Here is a 13,636-nt window from a genome sequence, read left to right as displayed (position 1 = left end):
CTTTGCTTTTTGAGTTATCAGCCAAAAACTGCATTTTACCCCTATGTTCTATTTTTAGCCGTGGCAGCCATCTTGGTTGGATGGCCAGGTCAACGGACATTTTTTTTAACAATGTACCCAAAAGATGATTGTGGCCAAGTTTGGATTAATTTGGCCTAGTAGTTTCAGAGTCGAAAATTTTTGTAAAAGATTATTAAGATTTACGAAAAATGGTTAAAAATTGACTATTAAGGGCAATAACTCCTAAAGGGGTCAACTGACCATTTCGGTCATGTTGACTTATTTGTAAATCTTACTTTGCTGAACATTATTGCTGTTTACAGTTTATCTCTATCTATAATAATATTCAAGATAATAACCAAAAACAGCAAAATTTCCTTAAAATTATCAATTCAGGGGCAGCAACCCAACAACGGGTTGTCCGATTCATCTGAAAATTTCAGGGCAGATAGATCTTCACCTGATAAACAATTTTACCACTTGTCAGATTTGCTCTAAATGCTTTGGTTTTTTAGTTATAAGCCAAAAACTGCATTTTACCCCTATGTTCTATTTTTAGCCATGGTGGCCATCTTGGTTGGTTGGCCAGGTCACTGGACACATTTTTAAAACTAGATACCCTAATGATGATTGTGGCCAAGTTTGGATTAATTTGGCCCAGTAGTTTCAGAGGAGAAGATTTTTGTAAAAGTTAACAACGACAGACGACGATGCAAAGTGATGGGAAAAGCTCACTTGGCCCTTCGGGCGAGCTAAAAAAGACAGGAAATATGTCGGTCAAACAAAAAGTTCAAATCTAATTGATATTTAAATTGCCCATGAACTCACTGATCATGCACGAGTGGTTCTATTCATAAAAGTGTCTGTGTATCATCTAAAAAGTGTCCTTGTAACACCCTTAATGTACTATTTTTCTACAGCTCTGCGGGTGGCAAAGTTGTACAAAGTCTAGATACCCTTAGGATCATTCAGCTTAAGTTTGGTTGGAATTGGTTCAGTAGTTTCAGAGGAGAAGATGTTTGAAATAGTTTACTCTGGACGGATGAAGACAACTACAAAGGAGGACGGACTACTATGGATGCCAAGTGATGGCAAAAGCTCACTGTTCCTTTGGAACGATGAGCTAAACTAGATGCTCTAAAGAGCCTGTGTTGCTCACCTTGGTCTATGAAGGATGCAGAGATGACAAAATTGTGTTTGTAGATCTTACTTTACTGAACATTCTTGCTACTTATAATTTTCTCTATCTATAATAAACTGGGTCCTTTAGATACAGAGGAAAATATTTCGTCCCAAAGGGTATCACCAGCCCAGTAGTGAACACTTCGGTGTTGACATGAATATCAATAATGTGGTCATTTTAATAAATTTCCTGTTACAAAACTTTGAATTTTACGAAAAATTAAGGATTTTCTTATCCCAGGCATAGATTACCTTAGCCATATTTGGCACAACTTTTTGGAATTTTGGATCCTCAATGCTCTTCAACTTTGTACTTGTTTGGCTTTAGAAATACTAGAACACACCCGCGAAATCGCGGGCATATACAGCTTGTAGACTGTTGTAGGATGATTTTTTGTAAAGATATTATGTATGGAGAATTTCATAAAAGGTATCAAAAGCCCTCTCCCTTTTTCCAAAGTCCGATATTTGTTTCCTTTCTGTTAAATTCAATTATTTTCGTGTGTCTGGCCACAATTATTCTTCTCCTTTGCTACAATGCTTCTTTTGGTAAAAGTCAAATCAAATTAACAATTTGCCCCGTTTCAAACATGAAATAAATGTAACTGCTCATATATAGACCATTATTAGTCTAATAAGATATGCTTCTAGGACAATCCATCAGTGTTTTCTTTTTCTTTTGAGAGCCTTATTAACATGCCAATGGTAGGATATGATTTTTTGTAAAAGATCAAATCCCCAAATCCCGAGCTTAAAAACACCCGATCCCGACGCCCCGAAAAAGGTCCTGCCTACTTTTAATCTCTACCTCACCAAATTACTATTTTCCCTTTCAACAATAAATTGTTATGCCCCATTTATGGGCATTATGTTTTCTAGTCTGTACATCCGTTCGTTCGTTCGTTCGTCCGTCCGTGTCTGTCCCGCTTCAGGTTAAAGTTTCTGGTCGAGGTAGTTTTAGATGAAGTTGAGCATGATTTACTTATTTTAATATATATGCAAGTGGTATGACCCCTGAAATAGTAAAAATTTCAAAGAAAACAGTAGACAGAATCAGGGCCGACTTTCTATACTAACATACTAACATACTAACATATAAAGTCCCTGACAGAATACAGACAGTCTCTATATATTAGTAGTATAATCGTAGTTTACATGTAGATAAACGCGAAAAATAATTGTCTTCTCTGAGGAGGTATAATAGTTGTGGTTCTTGCGATCTAAACACCATGATATGAAACGCTAAAAATAATTGTCCTCTCTAAGGAGATATAATAGTTGATATTCTTGCGATGTAAACACCATGCATGATATGGAGAACGCTCTGAATGGCTTATTTTTTTCCATTTTTGTTATCCTTCATACAAATGGTTGTACTTGTGTCAAATGTTTTACTTATTTTAATATATATACAACTGGTATGACCCCTTAAATAGAAAACATTTAAAAAAAACAGTAGACAGAATACAGAGAGTAGTCTCTATATATTAAAGTAGTTTAATCGTAGTTTACATGTAGATAAACGCGAAAACTAATTGTCCTTTATAAGGAGATATAATAGTTGTGGTTCTTGCGATCTAAACACCATGATATGGAGAACGCTCTGATTGGCTTATTTATTTTTCATTTTTGTTATCTATCATACGATTGGTTGTATTTGTGCATCTTTAAACCCGGAAGTCTTATCTATGACTAAAAGTCAGTCCGATGACGGAATCATATCCGGACTCCTTTTTTGTCGTTTTTCTCCCAAAATAACTCAATCTGAATAATGATAAGAATGGATGACAAATGCGAATATGCATGTTACCTATAGGACACAGAGGCATGATGGTTGATTTATTGTGGAAGGAAGAGAAGCGACACCCAAAATGAGGTCTTCTCGTTTAATAGTATAGATTTTGATATGAGCGTCACTGATGAGTCTTATGTAGACGAAACGCGCGTCTGGCATACTAAATTATAATCCTGGTACCTTTGATAACTATTGTAAAAATATACAAAAATTTACCCAAATTAATGAAAATTTTTAAAATTGACTATAAAGGGCAATTACTCAGGGGTCATCTAACCAATTTCGTCACGTTGACTTATTTTTAGATCTTACTTTGCTGAACAATATTTCTGTTTACAGTTTATCTCTATCTATAACAGAATTCAAGATAATAACCAAAAACAGCAAAATTTCCAATTCAGGGGCAGCAACCCAACAACACATTGTCCGATTCATCTGGAAATTTCAGGGTTGATAGATCTTGACTTGATAAACAATTTTACCCATGTCAGATTTGCTCTCAAAGCTTTGGTTTCGGAGTTATAAACCAAAATCTACATTTTACCCTTATGTTCTATTTTTTAGCCATGGTGGCCATCTTGGTTGGTTGGTCGGGTCACCAGACACATTTTTTAAACTAGATACCCTAATGATGATTGTGGCCAAGTTTGATTAAATCTAGCCAGGTAGTTTCAAAGAAGAAGATTTTTGTAAAAGTTAACGAAGACGGCGACGGAAATGGATGCCAAGTGATGAGAAAAGCTCACTTGGCCCTATGGCTTAAAGGTAATAAATACTTCTGTGAGGTCTCCATATCTAAAAACTAGAGGCTCTCAAGAGCCTGTGTCGCTCACCTGTTAATGTGTTTACTGATGTCGGCCATCTTCGTTGGTAGGCGAGGTCATTAGACACTTTTTTTTTAAATAGATACCCTAGTACAATGTATTATGATTGTAATGAAGTTTGGTTAAATTTGGACAAGTCGTTTTAGAAAAGATTTTTATACAAGTTACAAAAATGACGAAAAGTTGTTCAATATTGACTATAAGGGGCAATAACTCCTTAAGGGGTCCTCTAACAATTTTGATCATGCTGACTTATTTGTAGATCTTACTTTGCTGAACATTATTGCTGTCTACAGTTTATCTCTATCTATAATAGTATTCAAGATAATAACCAAAAACTGCAAAATATCCTTAAAATCACAAATTTTAGGGCAGCAACCCAACAACCGGTTGTCCGATTCAACTCAAAATTTGTGAGGGGATATATCTTATTCTGATGGACATTTAAATGTTGAAAGATTTGCCCTAAATGTCTTAGTTTCAAAGATATAAAGCAAAAACTGCATTTTACCACTATGTTCTAATTTTAGCCATGTCGGCCATTTTGTTTAGTAGGCTGGGTCATCGGACACATTTTTTAAACTATAAACCACAATAATAATTGTGGCCAAGTTTGGTTAAATTTGGCAAAGTAGTTTTGGAGAAGATTTTTAGAAAGTTACAAAAAATGACGAAAAGTTGCTAAAAATTTACTATAAAGGGCAATAACTCCTTAAGGGGTCAACTGACAATTTTGGTCATGTTGACTTATTTGTAGGTCTTACCTTGCTGAACATTATTGCTGTTTACAGTTTATCTCTATCTATAATAATATTCAAGATAATAACCAAAAACAGCAAAATTTTCCTAAAATTACCAATTCAGGGGCAGCAACCCGACAATGGGTTGTCCGATTCATCTGAAAATTTCAGGGCAGATAGATCTTGACCTGATAAACAATTTTACCCCATGTCAAATTTGCTCTAAATGCTTTGGTTTTTGAGTTATAAGCCAAAAACTGCATTTTACCCCTATGTTCTATTTTTAGCCATGGCGGCCATCTTGGTTGGTTGGCCGGGTCACGCCACACATTTTTTGAACTAGATATCCCAATAATGATTGTGGCCAAGTTTGGTTTAATTTGGCATGGTAGTTTCAGAGGAGAAGATTTTTGTAAAAGATTACTAAGATTTACGAAAAATGGTTAAAAATTGACTATCAAGGCCAATAACTCCTAAAGGGGTCAACTGACCATTTTAAATATGTTGACTTATTTGTAGATCTTACTTTGCTGAACATTATTGCTGTTTACAGTTTATCTCTATCTATAATAATATTCAAGATAATAACCAAAAACAGCAAAATTGCCCTAAAATTATCAATTCAGGGGCAGCAACCCAACAACCGGTTGTCAGATTCATCTGAAAATTTCAGGGCAGATAGATCTTGATCTGATAAACAATTTTACCCCTGTCAGATTTGCTCTAAATGCTTTGGTTTTTGAGTTATAAGCCAAAAACTGCATTTTACCCCTATGTTCTATTTTTAGCCATGGCGGCCATCTTGGTTGGTTTGACGGGTCACGCCACACATTTTTTAAACTAGATACCCCAAGGATGATTGTGGCCAAGTTTGGTAGAATTTGGCCCAGTAGTTTCAGAGGAGAAGATTTTTGTAAAAGTTTACAGACGACGGACGACGGACGACGGACGCAGGACGACGGACGACGGACGCCAAGTGATGAGAAAAGCTCACTTGACCTTTCAGGTCAGGTGAGCTAAAAAAAACTATAACTATGCATGAAAATCATATATGGTTTCAGTCATTTGACACCAAATAAAAAAATCGATTATACATCAGGTCTGCAGGACATTCTCCAAATACAATTGCTGTAAGGAAACGTTTTGTAGTCTCATATTTGATAATGGGAAACCTCCTAAAACTAAAAAAAAAGATTTCAGTTTACAGTAACTAGTGCATTTATTATGTGAGTCAAAGCAGATTAAACTGAAGTAATTAATTCAAATGTGTAAAAAACAGTAAATATAACTAAAATTAAATGCACACTAATCTGCCCTTACAATTTACCTGGAGCAAAAGCCATTAAATAAATAATGAGTCCTATCAGACCAAGAATGGAATATGGTGATGGACAGTAGTTCTCAGCCCATACCAGGTTTATCTGGAGTTTAGTGCTATTACAACGTCCTTCTGATGACATAGAAGGGTCAGTATATGGCAGGCAAGAACCGTTCTCTGCTGAGTAAGTATTCTTTTCTATATAACAAAATCCACATTGCAAACTTTCTGTACAAGATTCACAAGACCTATAAAATAATATTAAGTAGATATTTTTTACAGAATTTGTGTAAAATTGTCAAAAGAGTATTTTTTTTTCTCAAAATATCTAGAAGGTAAAAGGAGATCATATTCCACTATAACCAATTACATTTTTAATAAGAAATTTGTTGTCAAAGTGGTCTAAGTACTAACTGATCATTTTCAATGAGTGATACCTATAATTCTGCAGTTGTGAGATTGAACCCAGCTCATGGTGAGGTGTGTTTGCCTTCAATCTAGATTATGAAATATTTTTTTTTTAGAAGTTAGTTAATGCTGCTGCCCTAGCTGCTGCCACTCTGCTGCTACTGTTACTGCCACCATATCACTATCCCTATGTCGAGATTTCTGCAGCAGAAGTCACAGACTTGACAAAAATGAGACATATGAAGATGTATCAGTGGTTTCTTTAAACCTAAGTCAGAAGTATATAATACATGTAATAATGGAACCCAATCTGAGCACTCTGGATTGTTTATGGAAAGACTATCATCATATGCATTATACTTGTATGTGAAATTAAAATATCTAGTTTCTTCATTTTTGTTTTGTTTTTTATAAGTTTCTGAAGGAACTCTGACTTATTTGAAAATAAGGAAAGGCAGACAAGAATAGGTCTTCAATTGAACATGTGGTATGGTGGTGTTAAGGGTAGACACATTTAATGTTTTAATATAATTTATCTCATAGAATTTCCAATATTTAAAACTGTACAGAAGTTCTTTCAAGTTCTTAAAGCCACTACACTAGTAAACAGTATCACAGTAATTTTGTAATTAGGTAATAAGTGTACTGTCCTTTAAGCTAGCTTCGACGGCATTAATTGGTGATTTCATGGTCGCAAATACCTGTTTACTGGCGATGCATATATGCCGTTGGAGCTTAAAATACAATATTGTCATCTCCATTCTAATAAAACTGATAGAAACCAATATTAAAACATACATTTAAAATCTGTTATATGTTGTCTGCGCTACTAATTGTGAATTCATGCCATGAAAATTAGTGACGTTATCAAAATGAAGTTACAAACAATGTTTCCTTAGAATCCCTCTTTCCTTGCAGAAAAAAAATTTGGTTAATCAAATGGACAATTTATTCCTTGGTAGAACATGCTGATAAGTCAACAATGTACTGTTGTTTGAAGGGAGTTTTGTGAAGTTTAGGTTCTCAATACAACAAGTTTTAGTCCTCAGATTTGTTGCTCAATGGAATATATATATATTCATTATTGTCATAAAGGACTTAATATGATTTGCCAAGATCTCATCCTTTTCCAAAAAGTTATGTTTTTGTATGTTGCATTACCTGAGTGTTCATTTAATTCCTTGATAAAACAATGACAGTACATTTGTAATAAAATTTACAAAGAAATACAGGAGTTAAAAAGTTCATTGTGTGAAAAATTACCACAATTTAAACCGTTCAATATGGAACGCCACAGCTGTCTTATGTGGTTCTCTGATATTACTTTATGTTGTTTTATCATTACTTAATAATAGTTTGTCTTTATTTGATATGGTTTTGACATTACGTAATGATGTTTTAATATAACTCAATATGGAATAGTCATTACTTAATGAGATTTCGATATTACACGATATGGTTTCGTATTGACTTGATATAGTTTTGTCATTACTCAATATGGTTTTGTCATTACTCGATGTGGTTTCACCATTATTTAATATGGTTGTGTCATTAATCAATGTGGTTTTAACATTACTTGATGTGTATGTGACTTAACGTAATGTAATTGTTTCATTACATGATGTGATTTTGTTATTTCGTAATGATGATTTGTCTATTCTTTATATGGTTTTAACATTACGTAATGATGTTTCAAAATTTGACCATTTTACACTACTTGATGTGCTTGTTTCATTATTTGATGTGGTATTGTCATTCTTCGATGTGGTCAGTCCTGTCATTCTTTGATGTGGTTATCCCATTACTTGATGAGGTAAAACCACTTAACAAATTCGGAAAAACCTGTTCTATTTTTAGATAGATTTCTATGTTGTATGAATGTGCCTTTAATGCATTAGGCCATCCATCTAATTAGACTATTCAAACTAAAGTTCGGGTTACTGTTTAAGTTAAACTTTGAGTGAGTTTTCAAATGAAAGTCATACTTATAATTAAAGTTCTAGTTAGAATTGATTTTTGAATTGGACTTCGAGTTTGAGTCACATTTAAAGGCAGAGTTCTAGTTACAACTTTGAATTTGAGTCACTTCTTGAGGTAGAGTTTGAGTTGGATTCGAATTTAAGTCTCATTTAGAAATTATTAAGATTTCGAGTTGAAATTCGAGCTATTTTATATGTCTTTTTAAGTTCGTAATTAAATTTTCTATTGCAGAACAAAGGCTTTTGCTTGGGCTTCCGAAAAGAGGGCTCCGGGATATGCCTACTAAATAAGCAATGTTGCAGTATACAAAACGCAACATAGGAGTTGATATAAAGTTAGATGTGGTGTGATTGCCAATGAGACAACTATCCACCAGAGTTTAAATGCAGTGGATGTAAGAAATCATATATCGGCAACCGTATAGCCTTCAAAAATCTGTATAGTCAGCTACAAAAAGGCCACTATGCACTATGTGAAAAAAATTCAAACGAAAAAACTAACGGTCTATTTTACAAAAAAAACAAATTTAACACATATGTATACAACGACAAAAATTGAACTTCATGCTCCTGACTTGGGTCAGGTACATAAAGAAAGTGCACGTGGCGGAGTTTAACATGTATGTGAGAGAACATCGAACTGTAACAGTAGTGTAACAGCACAACACGAGATAAAAATGTAAACTAGATAAATCGATGCCCCCACACTCCACTCATTGAACCGCTTGTACCCCAAAAAGGACAAAGTTCAATAATTTTTCTCCCATAAGAAGAAATATAATGAAAAGAAAAAACCCTAACCACATGCACACCATCAAAACATGTACAAACAGCTAGCAGAGTGATAAATTCCTAGCATTCAATTTGTAGGAGGAGTTACCTGGAAACGCCCTACTTATGCAAGTAAATTTCCCAAAAATAACACAAAGTTCAACTTTCTCCCGAAGAGCACATATTAATAAAAATTAAACCCTGACCACATACAGCACACCTTCAACATATATTATGTACAAACAGACAGTAAGGAGAAAACTTCCTAGGATTCAAACTGTTGGAGGAGTTATGCAAAATAACTACATGTATATACCCATAATGGGACGGAAAGACGGACGGACAAATGTTAAACACTATGACCCAACTTTCAGTTGCTGTAAAGTTGCGGTGGCTTAAAGAACATTTCAATTGGCTGGCTCAATAGATCGGTATGACTGGGTAATTTAAATCCATCGGGGTGATCTCCGGTTCCCTAGAAAGGTAATGAGATTTTGCCAATGTGTGGCATCCGACGTGTTATTTGCGAAATTACAAACCGAGTGATGTGGTCTTATTTGGAAGTTCACATTCGAGTAAAAGATGAAGGAACATGTTCGTCGTCACATGTGAAACAGATATTCCAAAAAGTTTATTTTTCAATTAGTGCGAGGTAGATCTGATTCAGAGAATTCAATTGATTAAAAGTAAAAAGATTGATATTCGTATTTATGTTCAAATGATCATTATTTTTTTTAGAGAATTCTTATTTTATAGTATTGATGCTTTGTCGCTTAGTCCGAGCCCCCTCCTCCAATTTTACTGTGACTTAAGTGTGAGTTGATTTTTTTTAACGAAAATGTATTAGTCTTTTGATTTGTGTCGAGCCTGCGACATAAATGTAGCGGCAGTGAGACACAACAACGTCATTGAAAGTGGCGTCATTTCGGGACCTTTTATAGCTTACTATGGGGTATGGGTTTTGCTCATTCAATTTGTTGAAAACCATACAGTTTAGTTTTAGTAAAATAAAACCAAATTAAACTATTTTGACATGATAAATTTATTACCTCCATGAAGTGTTTTAAAACTTGTATAGGAGTTTTTCTTCAATATCTAGAAAAAGCATCTACAGAAAAACATTTTTTTTTATATTTTTTGACCGATGAATTTACAGCTATCAACATTACGCTTTTACACTGAAAGCAGCAATATCAGGCGAGGACTTTTTTACAAATTTATTATAATACTGCTTCTATTTGAAAACTTATAGATCAAATAACAGGACCAAGTGGTTTGGGGATATCCCAATTATGCCCGAAATACTGTAAACATTTTAGGATTTTATTTTTTTTATTATTGTCTGCCGTTCCCTTTTTTCATACCAAATAACTCTGAACAACCACTAGAACTTTAATTTGATTTTTAACTTTGGCGATACCCATACAAAGCACATTAAACAAACGACATATTGAAATCTGTTAAAAAATAGATTTTTTTCACATTGTGCATGGTGGCCTTTTGTAGCTGACTATACTGAGTGTTGAAGACTGTACGATTACCGATATATGATTTCTTACATCCACTGCATTTAAACTCTGGTGGATAGTTGTCTCATTGGCAATAATTTACACCACATCTAACTTTATTTCAACTCCTATATTGCGATTTGTATACTACAACCTTGTTTATTTAGTACGCATATCCCGGAGCCCTCTTTCTGGAAGCCCAAGCAAAAGCCCTTGTTACCGGCGATAGAAAAAATATAATAACGAACTCAAAAACACATATAAAATAGCTCGAATTTCACCTCGAAATCTTAATAAATAAAAATTAGACTTAAATTCGAATCCTACTCAAACTCTACCTCAAGAAGTAACTCAAATTCAAAGTTGTAACTAGAACTCTGCCTTTAAATGTGACTTGAACTCGAAGTCCAACTCGAAACTCAATGCTAACTTAGAATTTTAATTATAAGTACATGTATGTATTGACTTGAATTCGAAAACTAACTAAAAGTTTAACTCAAACAGTAACCCGAACTTTAATTTGAACACTAATTAGATGGATGGCCAAACGCATTCAAGGCACATACAATATGGAAATCTATCTAAAAATAGAACAGGTTTTTTCGAATTGGTCACGTGGTTTTACCTCATCAAGTAATGGGATAACCACATCAAAGAATGACAGGACCACATCAAAGAATGACAAGACCACATCAAATAATGAAACAAACACATCAAGTAGTGTATAATGGTCAAATTTTGAAACATCATTACGTAATGTTAAAACCATATAAAGAATAGACAAATCATCATTACGAAATTACAAAACCACATCATGTAATGAAACTACTACATTGCGTTAAGTCACATACACATCAAGTAATGGAAAAACCACATTGACTAATGACACAACCATATTAAATAATGGTGAAACCACATCGAATAATGACAAAACCATATCGAGTAATGACAAAACTATATCAAGTCAATACGAAACCATATCGTGTAATATCGAAATCTCATTAAGTAATGACTATTCATATTGAGTTATATTAAAACATCATTACGTAATGTCAAAACCATATCAAATAAAGACAAACTATTATTAAGTAATGATAAAACAACATAAAGTAATATCAGAGTTCCACATAAGACAACTGTGGCGTTCCATAGTTCAATTCCAATACCTCTGTAATGACAAAATCAAAAACTTTTTAAAATCAAAGAGAGCTTTCTACCATCAATCCTAAAATGTTTTCTAAATTACATGAGAATCAGTTTAAAACAAAGGAGTACTACTCCGGTAAAGGCCGATTTTGGCCTCAAATTTCAGGTTCATCTAACGAAATATTTTGGACACTTTTTAAACACTTGAGTGTCTATTTCAATTAGTTTATGTGAAGATTGTTACTGATTAAGTCATTAAAAATGCTCCAATTCAAGCTTAAATATGAAAAATCTTTCAAATATGCAAAAAATCGTCACTTTTCAGATGGTTTTTGTCAAAAATGAAAATGGCCGCATCCGTGTTCATCCTCAATCTTTATATATGTTATGCATTATCATCAAATACAACTTACATTTCAATATTATGAATGAAGACGAATGCAGCAAATTTCATTTAAGACGGAAACCGTCTAAATTCAACTAAAATGCTAAAATTGGGAAGATTTCAGTAATTTAGCATGACTTAATGATGTTAGTACCCGATATATGTGCATTTTATTGTCAAAAACAGCCCATATATTTGTAGCAGAAGCATTCTACTTTCCAATAAATGGCTAAAAGATTACATTTTCACATTTTTGTAAAACTGCTATATTTTGGGGCCAAAAAGGGGTCTTACTGAACCTACTCCTTTCAGTTATAGTATGAAGTGTTGACTGACAGACAAACTCAGACTGACATTGGTATATTCCATCATAATACTTCCTGTTTTTTATGAGGATGTATGTTAAAACTAAGGCTACATAATTAGGTGTATCTGAAGCGCTTTTCTCAAAATATACCTCCCAAATATTTGATCAAAATTACCTGTACTGAAAACACTTGGAATTATTTGATGAACTTTCAAATGTAGTAACTGGTGGAGAATTCAAAGCAGTCACCTGAAATCCAACTGCCAAAACAACCAAAGAAAATAAGACACCTGCAAAAAAAATAAACTCTTGATTAAGACATTAATACATTACAAATGAGTTCAGACATTCAAAATAAAATTATACACTAACTGTATATATATACATGTATATTGGTAATAAACTATTTCCCTGAGTGCAGCTTGATACGCCCGCAGAGGTTCAACCCTGAACAGTTGAGGCAAAAATGGACACAATATTCAAGCTTAATACAGGTCTGAATTTGGATTGTTATTAAATATTCTGAATAAATGTAGTCAAAGAACTTGAAATTGGTTATATGAATTGAATTTATATTCAATTAAAGATTTCTTGCTATTCAATTAAAGATTTCTTGCTGTTGTGCAATACACTGTGTTGTTGTGCAATACTTAGTAAATCTGTTGTCAGCTGACTATAAACAAATAACTTCTATCTTTATATCATGTTTTCAAAAGAAAATCATGAGCAGTTGATTATTTCTAGAATGTTATTTAACATGTTTAATGGAACAGCATCAGCTGAGTGTCAGGCTAATTTATACAAAACTTTGAGCAAAACTAACTGAGTTAAGATTTCTAGTTTAAAGTCATGACACCTCAAAATTAATCAAAGAAGAGATAAATATTATAATATATCCTTATCCAACTGCAAAGGAGTATGTTCGATAAGGTCCTAAAATGGCCCACTTTTTTAGCGTAAATTTCAAATTCGGATTTATTGACCAATATCATGATAAATTATAGCTAATACATTGACTAGATAGGATATAAGCCATTTTGTTTAAAATTTTACGTTTCTGCGTTTCATTATGACGTCACAAGTTGTACTCATATTGATTTTTCACGAAAAATCAATGAAAATGGGTAAATTTCCAAAGATTATTTGACAGGAAACATAGAGCGCATACGTCGACAACAAAGATCTTTTAAAATAATGTTTGTGAAGACATTTAACATGTCTTATTTGAATATTAAGCTTGTCGACGCCTGCGCTCTATGTTTCCTGGTCCTTT

General features: G+C 33.5%; 1 protein-coding gene across 2 annotated transcripts in view; it reads right to left on the bottom strand.

Annotated features, from left to right (window-relative positions):
- The window catches only part of LOC139513801 (proton myo-inositol cotransporter-like), a 78,564-nt gene that overhangs the window by 23,480 nt on the left and 41,448 nt on the right, over positions 1-13,636 (bottom strand). For both annotated transcript variants that reach the window (XM_071302618.1, XM_071302627.1), the window contains exons 6-7: positions 12,539-12,653; positions 5,869-6,107 (exon numbers count right to left, since the gene is read on the bottom strand). In XM_071302618.1, the coding sequence (XP_071158719.1) occupies positions 5,869-6,107; positions 12,539-12,653 (354 nt within the window). The remainder of the gene's footprint in view (positions 1-5,868; positions 6,108-12,538; positions 12,654-13,636) is intronic.

Source organism: Mytilus edulis, chromosome 1, assembly GCF_963676685.1.
Source record: "Mytilus edulis chromosome 1, xbMytEdul2.2, whole genome shotgun sequence".
NCBI classification, from domain to species: Eukaryota; Metazoa; Mollusca; class Bivalvia; order Mytilida; family Mytilidae; genus Mytilus; species Mytilus edulis.
This window is presented reverse-complemented; position numbering and strand designations above follow the sequence as displayed.